General features: G+C 37.0%; 1 protein-coding gene across 3 annotated transcripts in view; it reads left to right on the top strand.

The window, feature by feature from the left end:
- The window catches only part of FAM210A (family with sequence similarity 210 member A), a 39,635-nt gene extending 20,319 nt beyond the window's left edge, over positions 1–19,316 (top strand). The window contains exons 1-4 of one of the 3 annotated variants that reach the window (XM_035013816.1): positions 3,888–3,959; positions 6,923–7,440; positions 12,979–13,090; positions 17,087–17,320. In XM_035013816.1, coding sequence (XP_034869707.1) covers positions 6,965–7,440; positions 12,979–13,090; positions 17,087–17,320 — 822 coding nt within the window. In that variant the 5' untranslated portion in view covers positions 3,888–3,959; positions 6,923–6,964. Of the gene's footprint in view, positions 1–3,887; positions 3,960–5,785; positions 6,188–6,922; positions 7,441–12,978; positions 13,091–17,086 lie in introns of those variants that run through there. The other 2 variants (XM_035013815.1, XM_035013814.1) reach the window with 2 other exon arrangements.
- The last annotated feature ends 1,103 nt before the right edge of the window (positions 19,317–20,419 follow it).

Consider the following 20,419-nt stretch of genomic DNA (forward strand, 5'->3'; position numbering starts at 1 on the left):
ATGTGTGTTGGTCAGGGGAGAAGGGTTCATTTTTTTTTTCCTCTTTGCATTTCAGTTTAGGAAGTTTCTGTTGGCCTCCCTTTGAGCTCACCAATTCTTTCCTTGGCTCTGTGGATTATGAGTCCCTTAAAGGCATTCTTCATTTCTGTTAGAGTGTTTTTGTTTTGTAGCATTTCCTTTTGATTCTTAGAATTTCCATTCTGCTTACATTCTGTGTTGTTTACTTTTCCCATTCAAACTTTTAACATATTAAGGGTTAATTTTTAAGTCCTCAAAACTTCCCAAGCTGAAGATGCTACATTGATTTTAGAAGTCATTTATTAGAGATAAATTGAGTCTTTTAAAAACTAACAAGTTGTTGACATTCATGGAACTGAATTAGATTGAACACCCACTAGATGTCAGGTTTTGCGCTAGTCCCTGTACCTACTGGGAATTAACATAGACTTCTTGCTCTCCAGGAACAGAGAGTCCACAAAGAAAAAGAAGATTCCAGTATCTGTGTTTTCAGTGGAGTTTCTTCTCTAGCCTTGCAGGGCCCAGGGACTTCAGAAGGAATTAGTGCCTGTGATGTGACTTGCAGGAAAATGGCAGTTGAAGTAGGACCATTATTTATAGAGAATTTGTCCACTTTGTGATTTTGTTTTCATAGTTAGGGAATCTGTGGCACAGTGGCCCATGGGCTGGAGGAGGTGAGGACAAGCCAGAAGACTCTATTCCTCTTTTAATCCTGCTTTAACCTGAGCAACTTTGCTTTTATTTATTTTTATTGAACTTCCAAATTAGATTTTGTTTGAGAAGAGTTTTTTGGATTCATACAATAGAGAACTAAATCTTGCTGTTGTAATTTGTTGTTTCAACTCTCTTTTTAGTTAGTGTGTTTTTATTTCTTTTATAAGAATGGCATATAAATTAATTCATTCCATGTACACTCAGCTATTGTATTTCTAATGCTGCTTGAATGTCTTAGGCTTCCAGTTTGTGAGGAACAGAAACGTGTTCATATAATCTTGAGGAGTGTGGGTTTGGTTAGGATATAGAGGGAGGAAAGGAATCTCATGAACTAATTCATTTGCCTCATAGAACTGGAAATTTAGGGTATAGCTTCTCTATAATTCCAACAGCATTTTAACGTTTGTGGTTTCTCAATGACATTTGTTCCAATCCCTCTTCCCTCTCTGTCATTCCTTTAATTTGGCTTCTCTTCGTTTGGTTCCCACTGCTTCCTTATACCTTGACTTTTTTCTTTCTTTTTTTTTAATTTGAGTATAGTTGACACACAATGTTACATTCGTTTCAGGTGTACAAGGTAGTGATTTGACAAGTTTATACATTGTGCTAGGCTCAACACAAGTGTAGCTATCATCTGTCACCATACCAAGTATTACCATATCATTGACTATATTCCTTATGCTGTGCCTTTTATTCCCGTGACTTATTCATTCCACAACTGCAAGTTTTATACCAGTTATACTTATGCTTTACTTTACTCTTCACCACTATGTCTTCACCTTCTCTTTGCCTCAGAATTGCTGTGGAGAGGCTCCTAACTCTCACGCATGTGTGTTAACTGCTTTTTCATGCCTGGTCTTGGGCTGGATATTATTGGATTGATTAGGTACAGTTTCATGTAGTTTTTCAAGTTTTGTGCCAGAGCCATCCTAGACAACTGTTTATCCTGTGTAATCTCCTTTCAGCTCAGGCACTGATCCTTAGGCTGTTTCACTGTGAATAAGGGCAACAGACTACTTTGTTTATTTACACACTTGCAATAATAACTTGTAACATTTTCTGAGCACTTGCTACATACTCATCATTTTCTGAACATTTTACATGTATTTATTTTAATCTCATAACAATCTTATGAAGTAGGTGCTATTATTAACCCCATTTTACAAATTGGAAACCAAGGCACAGGGGTTGGGGGAACTAATTAACTTGTCCAAATGGTACATAGTTTATAGCATTTTCAGGATGTGAACTTGGTCAGTCTGACCTTGGATTCCAGGCTCTCATTTGTTAAATTCTGCCTGCTCATGAAAATTATTCATGACAGAATCAGGCTTTACTTAGAAATTATTCGTGATGCCCCACATATAACTATTCCCCTTGGAATAGACATAGCATACACAGGGTAGGGTTGTATACTCAGAATTAGGTACCATTAACTATATGCCAACCACTTGAAGTGTTAAAGGCCTTTATGATGTAATTCTAAAGTGGAAAAGGATAGCCACAACAAGCAATGTAATCTTGTCACTTCACTTGGGTCTAATAATGCACTTCATCATTTATTTCCATAACTGAAACAATAAGCAGTTTAGAACACTGCTTCATCTATACCTATGAAAATTTCATACTGCTGATGCAGGAAAATAACAGGCAACTTTTGGTATAAGCTAAGTCTCATGATTTAAAAAATGTATTACTGAAATTACTGTATTTCACTGGAAGAAACTCAGGTTTAATTTGTTCATCACTCTAGGTCTCCATTTATATCAGAAATAGAGGCCTGTTCGTTCACAGCTTCTTCAGGTCCATTCATCCTGTCCACATATAACTAATCCGATCTAAGTAGAGTTTTTGAGGAATGACACCTCCACCATTTACCAATAACCAAAAACTTTTATCTTTCATTGAGAAGATGAGCAGACTAATAAAATCCAGAAATGGAAGCTGCCAGTGAGCTGAGGCCATTATACACAATGCTAGCTGTGAGACAAGATAACTTCTATCTTGCCTAGGTTTTATTGTTCCTGAAGCCTGTTCATTCCAGAATATGTATGATACTACTCAGTCTGTACTTGCCATCTACTTTTACTTGTATTCATCTGAAGTAGGTTTGTTCCTTGAAATCTAACGAGTCTTACTGTGTATGTCATCAGTATTGTAATTGATTACCTTTGGAATTCTAGAGTCTGTCAAATATTGTAGCCATTGCCCATATGTTGTTATTTAAATTAGTTTTGATTTTTACTTTTAATTTAAAAGTTAATTTTAAGTTAAAAGTTAATTTCTTGGGCCTTATGTTTCCTTAGGGCACTTTTATCATGTGTCTTATGTGTCTTATGTATCTTAGTCTACTGAAAATTGGCACTGTTGGGGCACCTGGGTGGCTCAGTTGTTAAGCATCTGCCTTCGGCTCAGGTCATGATCCCAGGATCCTGGGATCAAGCCCCACGTCGGGCTCCTTGCTCAGCGGGGAGTCTGCCTCTCCCTCTTCCACTCCCCCTGCTTGTGTTCCCTCTCTCGCTGTGTCTCTCTGTCAAATAAATAAATAAAATCTTGAAAAAAAAGGAAAAAAAAGAATATTGGCACTGTTTGTTTCTTCTGGAAGTGGCCATTAGCTTAGTGATTAAGTTTGAATCCCAACTTCTCCACTCACCAGTTGAGTGTATTTCCTCTCTGTGTTTCAGTGTCCTCAACTGTGAAGTGGTGACAGTAGTCCCTCCTTCATTAGATTATTATGGGAATAGTATGAGTTAATATATGTAAAGTGTTTATAACACCTACCACATAGTAGGGGCTAAAAAACATCTTACAATGATGATGATGATGATGGATAACAGCATTGCTACCACTCTAGACTTCCAAAGGTAATCAGTCACAATACTGATGACATACACAGTAAGACTCGTTAGATTTCAAGGAACAAACCTACTTCAGATGAAAAAGTAGATGGCAAGTACAGACTGAGTAGTATCATACATATTCTGGAATGAACAGTGCCTCTGGCACTGAAGCCATTTGCTGGGCCTAGAGAAATGACCCCCAAATTCATATTGTCAGGTGTGACCTGGCTATAGAAGATTCTGATTTATTAGGTCTGGATGGAGACCAGGAATCTGGTTTTTCAAACCATCTCTCCTTTCCCTCAATATCCGCAGCCTACCATGATTCTGATGCATAGCCAGTTTTGGAAACCACTAGCCCAGAGATTGGCTTCTAAGGGAACCAAGGTAAATATTAGCTCAAGACGTAATACAGGGGTGACTTGTAAACATTATGTGAAGTGAAAGAAGCCAGTCACAAGAGACCACATACTGTGATTCCATTTAAATGAAATGTTCAGAATAGACAAATATAGAGAGACAGAAAATAGTGTAGTGGTTACCTGGGGCTAGGAGGGGGAGGGAATGATGAGTGACTGCTCATGGATATGGGATTTCTTTCTGGGGTGATGAAAATGGTCTAAGCTAAGACTGTGGGGATAGTTTCACAACTATAAATATACTATAAGTCATTGAATTCTACAGCTTAAATGAGTGAAATGTATGTTCATTATATTTCAATAAGGATATTTTTAAAAATAGTCAATAAGAAGTGAGAAAGGATAAATTTTTTTTTTTTTTTTTAATGGGAGTGGGTAGTTGGGGAAACCAGGGGAAAGGGTGCAAACTGGATGCTTGGAAGAGGCTTTTTTTTTTTTATAATCTTTTTTTTTCCTTTATTTTATTCACAAACACAAACATAATAATTTAATTATCTGAAAGCCTTCTGGGAACTTCAACTCCTGGAAAACCGCCTTGTAAAGGAAATATGTTTAAAAGAAAAAAAAAAAACCTTTGACTTCAGAAAACACCTGCATTAAAGCCATGGACAGGAATAATTCAAAGATAATGGTCCTAAAAAAAACAAAAAAAAAAAAACCCCAAAACAAAGATAATGGTCCTGGAGAAAATCCTCAAAATAAATCCAACTAAAATAGAGACCAAAGATTCATAGTAAAATACTTGAAAGGAATGTTTTGTAAAAATTCAAGCCAAATGTTATATTTGACAAATCTTAGGTTATAATTCCAACTCAGCTAATTCTTAGAATAAATAACCAATTGATGTTTTTTTTTCCCCTTGGAATAGACATAGCATAGATTTGTAGGAAATTGTATGGGTTGTAAGAAAGCACAATAAGACCTCCTTTACTTAATGTTTGACTTTCACAACAAATAAGTCAGTTTTGTAAAAATAATTAAGGACTTAATCATTTTTCTCTATGGCCTTTCTTAGTTGTTTAATATTTAAGTCGTTATATGAAGCACCTGTTATCATTCCTGTGGTTTTTCTTTTTGGTTGTTAACTGGTCTGATTCTTCAGACCAGTCATTGACTTTGCTTTTCATTGCAGCAATCTCCAGTATCACCTTTAAAGGTTTCCTGGGAGCCTATTATTTGCAAGATGTGCAGTTTCTTTTCATAATTTGTTTGCATTGTGTTGTTGGATTATTTGTGAGAGCCTGATAAGAGCTGATGTTAACTGTTAATCAGGGAGGGATGAGTCAGGGGATTAATTTTATATGGGGACAATTCATGAATGGATATTTTTATATAATGACAGACAACTTTGTACCCCAGATAACAAATATTCATGTAAAATGGAATACCTGTATTTATTGGATTGCTAATTTATTGGGGTGCTAACTCATATGCTGTTGACTCTTAGTGTACAGTTTAAAAAACAAAATCATCTATTCACAATGTAGTAGAAGTAGTAAGGTAGCTGATGTGGGGTAGGGGTGGAGATTGTGATTAGGTGGCACTGCCTGGTATTGAGGGAAGGGAACTGATTTCCTATATAGTAATGCATACTATAATTCTGTTTTACTAGTGGGGAAACCTACATCTAGAGAAGCTAAGTAATTTGCTCAAAATAATACCACTGTTAGCTCAGTTGGGTCTATCTTATTCCAAAGTCTGTATTCTTTTAAAATACTGTCTTTTCTCCATGCCCAGCTCGGAGCCCAATGCAGGCCTCGATCTCATGACCCTGAGATCATGACCTGAGCCAAAATCAAGAGTCAGATGCTTAACCTACTGAGTCACCCAGGTGCTCCACAGTGCATCAATATTTTTGAAATGGCCCATCATGAGAAAATTGTGCATGGATAAACTATCCATTGAAAATAAAGTAGACCCATGGATTTTATTGTAACAGAACCAACAGTTCTTGTTATGGTTCAGAACAAAAGTTATTAATTAATATTGCACATTGAGACTTACTATAGAAACTACTACTTATTTAGTTTTAGTGAAGAGTCAAAGAAAATGGTCCACAGTGACCTAAAAGGGTGTGACTGGATTTCCTTCATATCCTTGCCCCAAAAGACATACTGTAACAGGTTGAATGCAGAAGCAGATATGAGAATCCAGCTGTCTTCCATGAAGCCAATCATTAAAGAGATTTACAAAGAGGTAAAACAGTCCCATTTTTCTCAGTAAAAATTTTTCTGTTGGGAAACGTAGTTATTTTTTTCCATTAAAGTATGTTATTTATGTTGTCACAAATAAAATACTGTCTTTTCACAAGAAGTTTAGATATCTGGAAAAGTCTGTCTCCTCACCAGCCAAAAATATATGTGATTTAAAATTTTATATAATTAAGTCGAAAGGCATTATAGAAAAATTGGTACTTGTATCAACTATTTATCAGACCTTAACAGTTGTAATAATAACTTACTTGATACTTGTTAGTTTACAAAAGCACTTTTACATCAGAAATTTCATGTCATTTATGTAACAGTCCTGTGAAGTAATCATTTTACTAGTAGACTTGGGCTTGAAGTCTAAAAGGCAATTACATGAGGGCCCAGTTTTTTGACTTCTAGATCTTATTATCTTTCCATTATGCTACACAGCTTCCTTGTAGAATAACAGAAGCCCTACAAACATCCCTTTTGTAGCAATAAAATAACCTCAAAACATTACCCTTCGTGATATCTGTTAGACTGGTTTACTATATCAGATTTAAATATATTTTATTAACATTTTAAAATTGTGGTATGTTCAAACTATATACCTTAACATTAATTTGTATGGATTTGGTAGCAATGTCTGTCCTTTACTTCCTAACAGTTAATGATTTATTTTTAAGTGGATTGGTTTAAAATGGAAATCAGTATAATCTAATTTTTTTTTTTTTTTATCTAGTCTCTGTAGAAGCTGAAATCCCATCAATCACCGTTCTTCAAAATGCAATGGAATGTACCAAGGTCTGTATTCCGACTGGCACATAGGACATGCATGGAACCACATAAGGCCAATCTTTTTGGACACTGTCAAAACATAAAGGGACCATTACTTTTGTATAAAGCTGAATCCAGAGTAGTTTTGGTACAGGGCCCTCAAAAACAATGGCTACATTTATCTGCTGTCCAGTGTGTTGCAAAGGAAAGGAAGCCATTCACTGCTCATCCACCCCAACCAGGGGTCCTTCACCATAAACAGTGGGAGGAAGATATTTTATCCAAGAGGGTTATGTCATCCAGTGCCACATCCCCTGGAACTCCTTCAGAAAAAAAGGAAGAACCTGATCCTTTACAAGACAAATCTATTAGTCTTTATCAACGATTTAAGAAAACATTTAGACAATATGGAAAAGTTTTGATTCCAGTGCATCTAATAACTTCTGGTGTTTGGTTTGGAACATTTTATTATGCAGCCATAAAGTAAGTTTTTGCTTCGTTGAGCACCTTTCCTTGCTTTATCAGAATGTTAATCTTCTTAATTGTACTAATCAAAGCCTTAAATAGTTTTTTAAATGCTTTAATGTCTTTAACTGTTGAGTGTGACTGCTTTTCATAGCTGTTTTTGACATTTTCATAGCTAAATTCGCTTACCATGTATAGCAGGCAGTATACGAAAATTTTAAACTATATCATCTCATTTAATCCTCACAACTCTATGAAGTAGGTAGTGTAATTATTATATTATATTAATTATAATATATTATATTAATGAAATTAAGGAAGAATAAGTCAGAATAACAGCTTTTTCCCAAATATTTTGGAGTCTTATTTCAAAGCCCCTGCTCTTTATCACTATGCTCGTCTATCAACTTTAGCATGGCACAGAAATAAAATAAGAGATTTCGGAAATTTGGCAGCACTATTGAGTTCTATACTTATATATTTCTTAAAGTGTTCACAAATGTAAAAATATATCTGTTATTTTGCCATATGTTTGATTTTGGTAGGAAATTAGTATGACGTTTTTGCCAAAGCCTGGCTAATACCTGTTACAGATACAAAAATTAACAAATTGCAGGCTTATGTTTTAGTGTTACCCACATCTGATATGTGTCAAGGTAAGGTCTATTGTTCTGATCAGAAGTTAATTTTTTGTGCACTTAAAAAATTGAGTGTAGATCTCATGATAGGTGTTCTTACCACAACTAAAATAAACTTCTAAATAAAGTTAATTTGGTGGCCCTAGCCTGCAGGTATTGTAAAACACAGATATCTAAATGCACCCTTTTTTGTTAAATACTCTTCCTTTCTTTTAAGTTAAGCTATATTATTTACAATGTTTTAGGAGCAGGGTACACATTGAAGCAGATCCCAATGATTTCCAGTTTGTTTCTGCCACTAGCTACTAAGGCGTTCTGACGTGTGCCTATTTGTTTGAATGTGCTGTGTGGGCTTTTTTTATATTAGCCTGGGCATGGCAGAGCTGAATGAGCTCACCATCCTGAGGGCAATGAAATGGCACAATGGACCCCACTTTGAGTTTTAGTAAACTCAATCCTTATGGGGCTAGAATTATTTTATTCTTTCCAGAAGTCCATCGATTTTCAGTGTTTGGTTATATTTAATGGCTCAATAGTAAGATATTAATTAATAAGATATGTCAGTTTTGTATGTAAAGCTCATTCCTTGGGATAAAGGTTATTTTTTACTAAATTAAAAGATAATGAAATGAAGACTTACTCTTAGAAAACACAGGATTAGAAGTGTTTCTTTACAAAAGTTCTGAAAGGATTTTTTTACTTTGTGTAGTTGATGCTGTTCTGATTCTCTTCACATCTTTTTCTCCATTATCTTCCTAATATTCAGTTATATCCTTCTTTGTTGTGTATCATTATCCTTTAAGAATTGTCCCTTTCTTTATAGAAAATCCTTGTATGTACACTTTATGGAATTATCTTTTTCATTAATGACATTTTTCTGGACATGTATAATATTTATAGAAGTCTTCAAAACTGCCCTTAGTTTTTAATAGAGCATAAAATCCTGTGCCATTTTGAATAAAAATTATTATCAGCTCTAATTAATGGCTATCTATATGTTAAATGTTCTTTTTTGAGCTATTGAGGATTTTCTGATGGAATACTGTGAAAATGATACGACTGATAGTTCTGCCCTCCTTAGTTTTCATTTGGCCAGAAGGCCTTGGAGGAAGAAATCTAAGTTTTTAATTTAATATGAAATTTTCATTTGGTCTGTTAAAAAGAGCATCTTTGTTCCTTTGTTCCTTTCACTTTCCCTTGCCTTCTTAAGTAAGAGTTCTGTAACTGAAAAAGCAGACCCCAAGTGACCTAGTGATATGAATTATACTTAAGATTTTTTCAGTCTGTCTGGCACCTAAGGCAGTTGTGGTGACATTCTGCCATCCCCTGTGGAATGCACCCTTATTTTATTCTTCCCCCTCTTTTTCTGGAGAATACTTGTGTGTAAACATGGTAGTAAGACTATCCACTTAAAGTCATGTCCCTTTATCCATCACAATTTGCCTATTGGCTTTTTGTCAGCACGGGACTTTGGTTGCCACACCCACCACCCCTGCCCAGCCGTGACGACTGGTCCAGTTCTGTTATGGTATCACACAGCTAATTTATATTATGTAGGATGTGTTGCTTCTCAGAAACAGTTCTTCTTAATGTTTTTATTAAATCCTATCCCTTCAGAAAGTTGATTTGTTCTAAGTAAAGATCTTATCACAAGTAATACTTAACAGAGTAAGGAGGATTTGTTCTAATGGCAGTGTATCACTGCGATGTGGTTTTATTATCAAATTGGAGTTGATTGTATTAAATACAGGTTTTTAATTGAACTGACAAGAGGCTAGCTTTATTTTGTTTTTAGCTGGGCAAAGCTCTCTGTTATTTGTTACGTATTTAACTATTAAAAGAAAGAGAAGAAAAAAGTAGTTTGTAACTTGAAAGATGGGCATTTGACATCACACTGCATTACTGACCAGTGTTTGTTGTAGTCACTCTGACCTAGCATTACTGCGTTTCTAGACATGATAGAACAGAACGCCATACTGTATTTATTTAACTCAGTGATAAAGATCTCGGCTTTTGAAACATTTTATCCCAGGGAAGATCTGAATTGTACATGTTAATAGATTTTATTTTAAACTAAGCTTTGTTGCCCCTTCTATCTGGCAAAACCTTGCAGAGATCTTACATCTAACCAGAACTGCTCTGTTTGATAATTGTAGCTTTGTGATGATGGTTCTGTTCCTACAGTTAGATCCTTGTGTTTTAGGCCTCAAGTTTCTAAAGTTACAGATCCATTCTGAGGCAAAATCCTACCTGACTTTTACTGCATTTTATCCTTACTGTGAATGTCCTTTGCCCTTGTGTATTTCTGCATCAGTTGAAACATCCATAAAGCTGGCAGTTTGAAAAGCACAGATTTCTGTCAGGTCGTGGAAGCTTCAGAGTAAAAAGTGACAAGTGGGTATTACTGTTGGAATCAGTCAATCAGTCCCTCACTAGTATTTCATTTTTAGCAATTCCAAAGGAAATGAAAGTTATTTTTACTTTAAAATAATCAAGTCGGTATTTTAGAAATAAATAGAACCAGGGGCGCCTGGGTGGCTCAGTTGGCTAAGCGTCTGACTCTTGATTTCAGCTCAGGTCATGATCTCAGGGTTGTGAGAGAGAGCCCCACGTGGGGCTCCATGCTCAGTGGTGAATCTGCCTGAGATTCTTTTCCTCTGCCCCTTCCCCCCGGCACACACACACACACTCTCTCTCTTTCTCTCTCAAATAAATCTTCAAAATAAAGAAAGAACTAGAACCAGTTGTTTACTTCTTTATTTTATAAAAGATACTTGTGCAAGGTGTCTGAGGTAATTATTTGATCTTTATGATAGTTTTTTTTTAATCACTCAATTTTGTCTTATTTTTGGCCAAATGTTTGTCTTTTGTTTCCCCTTCATGACTGCTATTAAATATGTAGATTTTACATACTGGGCTAGGATATGATTGATAAAATAATTTTATAGTTGTATTGGTTCTAGAAGATATAATTAGCATATCATGGTAAGATATTAATGGTGCAGAGTGACTTGATTAGATCCATAGAATAGCTAAGGCCTTGTAGTACTAAGTTTTGCTTTAATGGGATTCTGTTTTTATCTAAGAGACTTGAAAAGGAACTGATGGTGGAGAAAGAAGAAACCAGGTTGGACTTACAGTCAATTTTGTAATTTAACTTTTTAAAGATCCTTCAGTTATCTGCTTTCCTCTTGTGGATGATAGGTAATTTTCCTTGATGATGACCAGCCATATGTTCTTGAGAGTAGTCCCTGATTTCAGAGTATTATAGTGAAATCATGGAGGGACAACTTCCCCAATTAACCAAATATATTTTAATATTAAGAATAAATTAGTTTGTTAGCTATTATATGTTATACAGAATACAGCTAGCTATAATAATAATGGCTCTAGATAATTCCCTTTCTTAATTACAAAGAGAAAGAGTATCTGTACAGAAAAGTACCCTGTAGACCCTGTGCTAACCAAGAGTCACCCATATACCAGCAGTGAGACAAACTGATGTCATGGGGCTTCTATTGTGATGTACTGAGACAGAATTAACTGTACAGTTTTCCTGTTGAAAATGTTTAACCTGAACCTGATCAGGAGGAAAAAAAACAGACAAATCCAAATGGAGGGGTATTCTCCCATGCTAACTGGAACTGGTCTGGAAGCTTCAAAAATCTCAGTGTCAAAGACATCCTGCCCTCCTTCTCAAAAAAGTTCTGAGGATCACTTCTAGAGGAAAGGAGACCAGAGAGAAATGACAAGATAGTGACAAGGGACATACTGGAACAATTCAGGAAATTTTAATATTAAATAATATATTGTGTATTAACTATATACTCTTGTGTATGTTAAATTTCCTGAATATGGCGGCGCCTGCGTGGCACCATCAGTTAAGCATCTGACTCTTGGTTTCAGCTCAGGTTGTGATCTCAGGGTCATGAGATTGAGTCCCACATCGGGCTCCACGCTCAGTACAGAATTACTTAAGACCTTTTCCCTCTCCCTCTGCCCCTCTCCGCGACATTCTCTCTCTCTCAAAATCAATAAATAAATCTTTAAAAAAAATTCCTGAATATGATAGTTATGTTTATGTAGGAAAAGCACAGAACAAGAACCTTGTTCTGAATGAGGGGCAAAGGGTTACAGTGTCTGTAAAACAACACACAGAAAGGGAGAGAGCATGAGAGAGCACATGCCCGTAAAGCTAAATGTTGATAATCATGGAAACTAAAATAAATTAGGGCTTAACAGCTTGTATTAGAGACTTTCTGCCTTCTCTCCCTCCGTCCAAAAATTTGTTGTAATTTATGGTAATTGCTTCTTCACCTGCCTTCTAAGCCTGCTAATAGAATACAGGCATCCATTTAGAATAATTAAAGTTTTCATCAAACCCATGGGATCATTTATTCTTTGCATAATAACACAATAAGTACTGTTATAATGTTGCTTTTACAGCAATATAGTTTGACATGTAATTTTAGAGGTGAAAAGCTTAGGTCTTGAAGTCTGAATTAGAGCATTCTGAAGAAGTAGTGTTTGGTTGGGGAAACTAAGACCAAGTAAATGATTCTGATCGTTCCTTCTCTCTTAAGTCATTTAAAGCTATTAATTTTACTCTGCTAGATCCTTCTATTTCTTAAAATATGGTAATTAGGGATGTATGTCCATGTGCAGAAGCAAAGTAGAAGCTGCAACAGTAGGATACAGTATAACACTAATGTTTCTGTTCTAGAGTTAAATCACAGTTCTTGATGATGCATAAGTGATTTTTAAACAAAATTTGGTTTTGGTATTTTCAGAAAAATTTTGAAAATATTTACCCCTTAAAGTTTGTGTGTATACATACATAAATGTGTGTGTATATATATGTTACTTTGTTCCTTAGAGGAGTGACATATATATATAAATCATTTTGTTTCTTTCCTAGAGGCGTGAATGTTATTCCTTTTCTAGAACTCATTGGGTTACCGGACAGCATAGTAAACATTCTGAAAAATTCCCAAAGTGGAAATGCACTAACAGCATATGCCTTGTTTAAGGTAAGTACTGTTATAAATGAGTTGCTCTTCACACTTAACCAATAACCTGCTCAGTTCCTCATAAAACTCCATGTTAGTTCCCAGTAGTTATTTTTTGTAACTTAAAATACCATATACAATACCATAGTCTAATGGCTAAAGTTTATATTTTTTTAAGTTTAACTTTTAAGTATAAATAAAATGATGGTTTAGGAAGAAGTGACTTGAAAATAGGTAGATCATTCCTAACCTGCTGTGATCAGACAAATGTGAGACTTTCCGAATTTCCGGAAGTCATCTTTTTGACATTTCTCCCACTTATGGTATATTAATTTTCCTTTTTCAGAGATCCATGTGCCACCTGACTTGTTATATTTAGCATTTATTTTACTGTTTATAATATTTCATCTACTTGATAAGTAAAATAGTAAAGTTTAGTTCACATTGTTTCATGGGATAAACCTTAGACTTAGTAGCTGTTACATACGTTTCATTTTAGAAGTTTGTCATCTGTAGCTGTTCTCTGGAGTTGAGACACCGACATCTTTATAAGCTGAGTTTCTATGTCTATGGGTCTTTCTTTTGGAAGAGGAGACTCTAAATTGTGGAATTTAGCCATATTAATCTTATTTTTCTCAGTTGACAAATAATTATGAAGTTCTATATATCTTCATCCTAAGAAAGAAAACAGGTAGGAAACGTTTGGAAACTAGATTTTATTTTGCTTCTGTTGTAATAAAAATACTTAGAAGTATGGTTTTATAGTAGTACAGCTGACGTTTTATTCTGTCATCCTCATTAAAATCCTCTGAATTCTTGGGAGATTTCCTTTTTTATTATGATTTTGACTAGAGGGCTAAAGCTTAATTGCTGAGTTTTTAAACATTAAAACTTAATAAACTCATAAATTACCAAGTTTCTAGTTATAGTGGGTGTAATTTACCTTAATAAGTCAAAGTATCATGATGATTTAAACCATTTCCCTAATTATAATTGCTCCTTATCCTATGCTCCCATAACGTGTATGTAGCTCTTATAGTTCATGTCATGGTCTGGTGTTAGTTTTGTGGGGCTTTTTTGTTTTTGGTTTGTTTGTTTGTTTTTTTAAAGATTTTATTTATTTATTTGACAGAGACACAGCGAGAGAGGGAACACAAGCAGGGGGAGTGGGAGAGGGAGAAGCAGGCTTCCCGCCGAGCAGGGAGCCCGATGCGGGGCTCGATCCCAGGACCCTGGGATCATGACCTGAGCTGAAGGCAGACGCTTAATGACTAAACCACCCAGGCGCCCCTTTTTTGTTTTTTTAATATTTGGTTTCTTCATTTGATTTTAAGTGTTCAGGAATTCAAAGTCATGTCTTCTTTCTCTGTGTTTTCACTATGCCTGGTATTGTGCTTTGTAGGCACATCAGTGCTCAGTGCATGTTTGTTGGGTGGGAATTGAAACATGAACCTGTACACATAGGTAGGTCAGTGTCAGCAGTGTTCCTTCCCGCTCACTGTTCCTCTGTGAGGTGGGGAATGTGCAGGGATTCTCCTGGGTATTTTCTGTAACCCATAGTTTCTCAGGTGGAGCGACAAACATTGAGATTTGTTGCTTCAATATGGCAAAGCCTCAAAAAAGAGGTGTGGCCAAGAGAAAAACCACCTGAGTGTGACCTTGTGACACAGAGTAGGACACACTCCTCAGCCCCCTAGCACTGTCCTGGAAGTGAACCTTCGTTTGAATTGACAAAAATTTGTTGAGCTCCTACTCTGTGTCAAGTGCCATTCTAGGTACTGGGAATACTGTAATTAAATAAAATGGTACAAAATACATGCCCTCGTGGAACTTACATTCTAGTGGTGGGAGCCATTTAGGTAAAGAACGTAAAGTTAAAACAAACACACACACACACTGTGGCGTTTAGATGATGTTAAGTGCTAAGAAGAAAGAACAAACCAGCAAGGGAGGATGTGTTTGTGTTGGAGTGCTTTTTTTAGTATTCGGTTTTGTTTTGTTTTTTTTAGAGGGAGGGTTGCCAAAAGGTGAGGGAGTTAATAGGCAGTTGTATGGGAGAAGAGCATTCAAGGAGGGGAAATGCAAGTGCAAGGTCCTGAGGCTACAGGATACCTGGAGTATTGGAGGGAACAGGGAGGATGCCATTGTGGTTGGGATGAGTGAACTGCAGAGAGGCAACAGAGTGGCCAGATCAGGGTGGCCTTATGGGCCATTATGAGCACTTCGGCTTTTACTCAGAGGAGATAGAAAGCCACTGGGTGGTTTTGAGTATCTGACTTGTGTTTTAACAAAATCATTTTGGCTGCTCTGTTGAGAACAGTCTATTACATATAGCTGGGTAAGGTAAGAAGCCCAGAGACCTAGCAGGAGGGGTTATTGCAATGGTATGGGTAAGAGCTGGTAGTGGCCAGGACTCAGGTGGTAGCAGGAGAGCCCATAAGATGTAGGTGATTCTGGATGTGTTTTGAAGATGGAGCTGATGGAATTTCTTAATGGGTTGAACGTAAATTATGCAAGAGAAAGGAGTTGAAGCTATCGTGTAGCTTTTTGGCTTAAGCAACTTAAAGATTTGCGAGGCACCTGGGTAGCTTAGTCGGTTGAGCCTCCAACTCTCGGTTTCAGCTCAGGTCATGATCTCGGCTCATGAGATCAAGCCCCACATCAGGCTCTGCACCCTGGTGGCTCAGTCCATTAAGTGTCTGACTCCTAATTGCAGCTCAGGTCATGATCTCAGGCTCATGAGATCAGGCCCCACGTGGAGCTCCCCCTTCAGCAGGGAGTCTGCTTGGGATTCTCTCTCTCCCTCTCCCTTCATGCTCTAATAAATAAATAAAAGAATAGCATTGCCATTTCCTGAGATGCAGACAGCTTTGAGAGAAGCAGGTTTGGGGTGGGACCATTGAACATCATGAGATCAGTTTTGAACAAATGACATTTTGAGATCCTATTAGACATGCAGGTGGAAATAAGTCAGAGGTTGTATATACTGGAATTTAGGGAAAAGGCTCAGTCTGGAAATCTAAGAATCATTAATGTACAGATGGCACTACGGACTTGAAATTGGATAAGACCACCAAGGAAAGGAGGTAGGTGGAGAAGGCGTGCAGGGACTGAATGCTGCCCCACAGTGTTCAGAGGTAGACAACAGGAAGAAGAATGGGCAGGAAGGACTGTAAAGGGGTAGCCTCCAAAGTGGAAGGAAACCAGGGAAGTGGGGGCGTGGCAGCCAGGGCAGGACATGCTCCAAGGAGTAGAGGGGGAAGCTGCCTCCATAGTTCTGATGGTTCACAAGCCTCTTCAGTGACTATGATGAGAGGTGGGGGTGAAGGCTTAGAGTAAATTCAAGAGCAAATGAAGAGGGAAGTTGGAGATGGAGAGCATAGGCGGCTCTTTGAAAGAGTTTTGGTACTGAATTTTAACACAGAAGCTATCAGGATGTGATAGAGATGGTACCGCTTTTGTGTGGCTCTTTGACCAGTTCGTCTAGTATTCAGCTTTGGTCCTTAAATCTCTGGTCAAAGATAAGCCTGTGCATGCCTGCCTGGGTTTTTTTGGCCTCATGGAAGTTCCCAGTTGGGATTCCAGACCCAGGGTGGATTGTAACGAGAAGGTAGCATAAGGCCTGGAAAAGTCGGATTTGGAAGTGAAACTAAACTAAATTCAGTAAAGAATAAACACTTGGCCCGTGTTTACCTCTCACCATTTGAAGTAGTTTGGTTCTGGTTTAGTTCTAGATACACAGTGTCCACAGGTTAGCAGGGTTTTAGGGAATAGAAGCATGTGCGTGTTTGTTGGTCCTGAGCCATCTTTCTCATCTCCCAGGGTGCCTGTCTGCAGGTTCCCTAGCACGTGGTTACAGGCTCCAGCGCTTCTACTGCGAATATTCTGTAATCCATGGGTCAGTGTGAAGCAATAAAGTAATTTATACTGTTGGGTTATTACTAAAAATTTTAATTTCAGATTGTTTTTGCTTAAGGTGATAGTCATGATACTGCCTGTGTTTGCTTTTCTCCTCAGATTGCAACACCTGCCCGATATACTGTGACTTTGGGAGGAACCTCCTTCACTGTGAAGTACTTGCGTAACCGGGGCTACATGTCGACACCGCCTCCTGTTAAGGAGTATCTACAAGACAGGATGGAAGAGACCAAGGAGCTTCTCACAGAGAAAATGGAAGAAACAAAGGATAGACTCACTGAAAAATTACAAGAAACCAAAGAAAAAGTTTCTTTTAAGAAAAAAGTGGAATAGGGTGCCTTCTGTAACAGGTGATAGACAATTTCTGCACTTTAACCCTTTGGAAACTATGGACAAAGATACATGATCCTGATTATTTTTTTGGTTAGTTGCCTAAATATACCAGTTCTCTGAGGGTTAAAGACCTAAGATACCTTTTTAAAGTTATATATTACTAGAAAAATCAGTGTCTTTTGAAAAGAAAAAATGAACCCAGTATAAGAATTGAACATGAATAGCAGCATGAAGCAGTGGTTAGTGTCTCTCAAGTCAGAGCTCTTTTTTCGGGGTCTTCAGAATCATACTTGCTTTGTGTTTTGTTGCAGCTATAATTTATGCAGATGAAGCAGTTGACTCCTTGGATAACTGATGTGGCCCTAGACAGGGTGTTAACACTGGGTTTTCATCTTGATGTTATTCATTGAGCTTTTAACTATATACATCTCTTAATGTGGAAACCAATATTACCGTCAAAACTGCCAGTGAATAAGAGGATACTTAGTGGTTCTGTAAAAACAGTATATAACAGTTATATACCAGTTAAAATACACATTTTATATGAAGGAACTTGAATAAAAATGGAGTCCTGTATATGTAAATAAGATGTATTGGTTACATGTAAATGAAAAATTGACCCTTGAAAAATGATTTTTACCTGAAGCTTGTCAGTTTTTTTTAAAGCAAATATATATGGCTATGGTACTTTTTCACCTAAAACATAAATCTCTACTTTGAATCATTTGTGTTCTCTTCAACTATTTTTCAGAGGAAAAGTGAAAATAATGTGATACCTTAAGTTTATTGTTGAAATCAAATATTCTTAAGCCATGACTCAAGTTTGTGGTTCTTGAGCAGATACAGGTGTGGGAAGATGGAAAGTGCCATCAGGTTGTTCCAGAGCTGACCCCCCCACCCCCCCACCACGTGGCAGGTTTGTCTCCACAGGCCAACACTCTCAGTGTCTGTTTCAGAGTTAATGCTGATTTCATTGTGCAGTGAATTTTTAAATGTAGCTGCTTTTTCCCTTAGACTGAAATAGAGCTTTTCCCTTATATTGAAATATGCTTGAGCATTTTACTTGAATTTTTTTTTAATAGCAAAGCTATCATTAAATTATCTGCTTGGAATAAAATTCAACCATTGTCAGATATGAGAGTTGCCATGATTGTGTGAGTATGTTTGAAGATGTATGTGTCTATTTTGCTCTAACTGCTTTTGCTTCAGTTCTGACTCTTGACTTGATATTCAGAAGACAGGATGGCCTCTTTCTAGACCTATCATTGTTTTGAGCGATGTGATAAGGCAAGAGAATGTCAGAGGGACTTCAGAAGCAATCCTGTGGGGATCACTGCTGTTGGGCAGGATTTTTGTATTAAATATTTAGTTTGGCCAAATTTGGGGAATAATTTAAAGGAAAAAATGTTTGCATTTGATACATCTAATCATTACATTGGAACACTTGGTAAGTTAATATGCTGTGATTGGAATCTCTGCCGTTTTTGGGGGAGGGCAGGGCAGAGCAGTGACGGGGCCCACTGTGGCCCTGCCACACACACTCTTGATCAGGCAGAATGGTTTGGTCTCCAGACACACAACTGAACACATAATTTCAGATTGACAGTGCATTTCAAATCTAAACACTGTTTCCATGTTTTAGTTTGCTTATTAAATCACATTTTTGCAGATTATTAAATGCTAAGATATTAACAAATTTCTTGTTTTTTTTTTTTTTTTTTTTTTTGAGTACTTGAGACTATGCCTGTGTTTTAACATCTTACATGAAACTCTTCTAAAACAATTTACTTTTCATATTACACAGGGCATATTTTCCAGTAGGGATAAAATTTGGTTTCTTAGACGTCACTAATAATCCTGAAACTAAAATTTACTTTTTCTGACTATCCACCATTTGAGTTTTGTTGCCATCCAGTTTTGTTATTGTGTTTATCCAGTTACAGAAAGTGAGATGCTGATGAGTGCTTTGAAATTCTCTAGTAAAATGTTCTCTGAAGAGGTGAGTGTTTTGTCATTATTTGGCATCAGGAGTATGTGTATCTTATCAAATGCTGTTGCCTTCAAATGTAATCTTCTATTTTTTTTGTTACAAAATATACCCCCATTTATTTACAAATGAAAGACACCACTGTAGTCCTCATGCCCCGGGGTGAAGTGGAGCTATTGATTGTCCTACTTTAGTGATCTTAGACGGTAATTCGGAATTTGAAAGATCTTAATAGTTTGGGCAGAAGATGTGTTGGGCGAAAACCATATCTAGCTTTACCCTGTGTTCTTTCCACTGGGTTCAGATCAAGTCTCAGGATTTCTTTTAAACATTTTAAACAAGGCCTGTGTGTGGTGGAATATGGTGATGGTAATGAAATGGACAGAAGGTGGTTTTAACAAATGAGGCAGGAAAAGCGAGTGCATCTTTCCTGATATTTTTGAGATACCATTTTTGTAAATTGTATTTGTGACATATACATTTCTCTCTCTCTTTTTTTTTTAAAGATTTTATTTATTTATTTGAGAGAGCGAGAATGAGAGAGAGTACATGAAGGGGGGAGGGTCAGAGGGAGAAGCAGGCTCCTCGCTGAGCAGGGAGCCCGATGCAGGATTCGATCCCCGGACTCCAGGATCATGACCTGAGCCGAAGACAGTTGCTTAACCAACTGAGCCACCCAGGCGCCCTACATTTCTCTTTTAAGATTTATTTATTTGAGAGAAAGAGAGAGGGCAGGAAGGAGGGGCAGAGAGAGAGGGAGAGAGAATCTCAAGGAGACTCCCCACTGAATGCGGAGCCTGACTCAGGGCTTGATCTCAGGACACTGAGATCATGACCTGAGCCGAAACCAAGAGTTGGGCGCTCAACCGACTACGCCATCCAGGCGCCCTGAGATATGTTTCTGAAAAATACTTTTTTCATGGTAATGTAGACACATATGTCTTCTGTTGGCTACAATTCATTTTTTGAAATGGGTATCTTCATTTATTTGAAATTTTCCAAAATTGGGCTTATAAGGCCTAAATTAAAACAGGTTAAATGTTACCAAAGTTGGTTTGAAGTATTTTCCGTATTAAATGCTAACTACACAATTGACTATCCGTGCAATAGAC

This window comes from Mirounga leonina, unplaced genomic scaffold, assembly GCF_011800145.1.
Source record: "Mirounga leonina isolate KUSES-001 unplaced genomic scaffold, KU_Mleo_1.0 Mir_167, whole genome shotgun sequence".
NCBI classification, from domain to species: Eukaryota; Metazoa; Chordata; class Mammalia; order Carnivora; family Phocidae; genus Mirounga; species Mirounga leonina.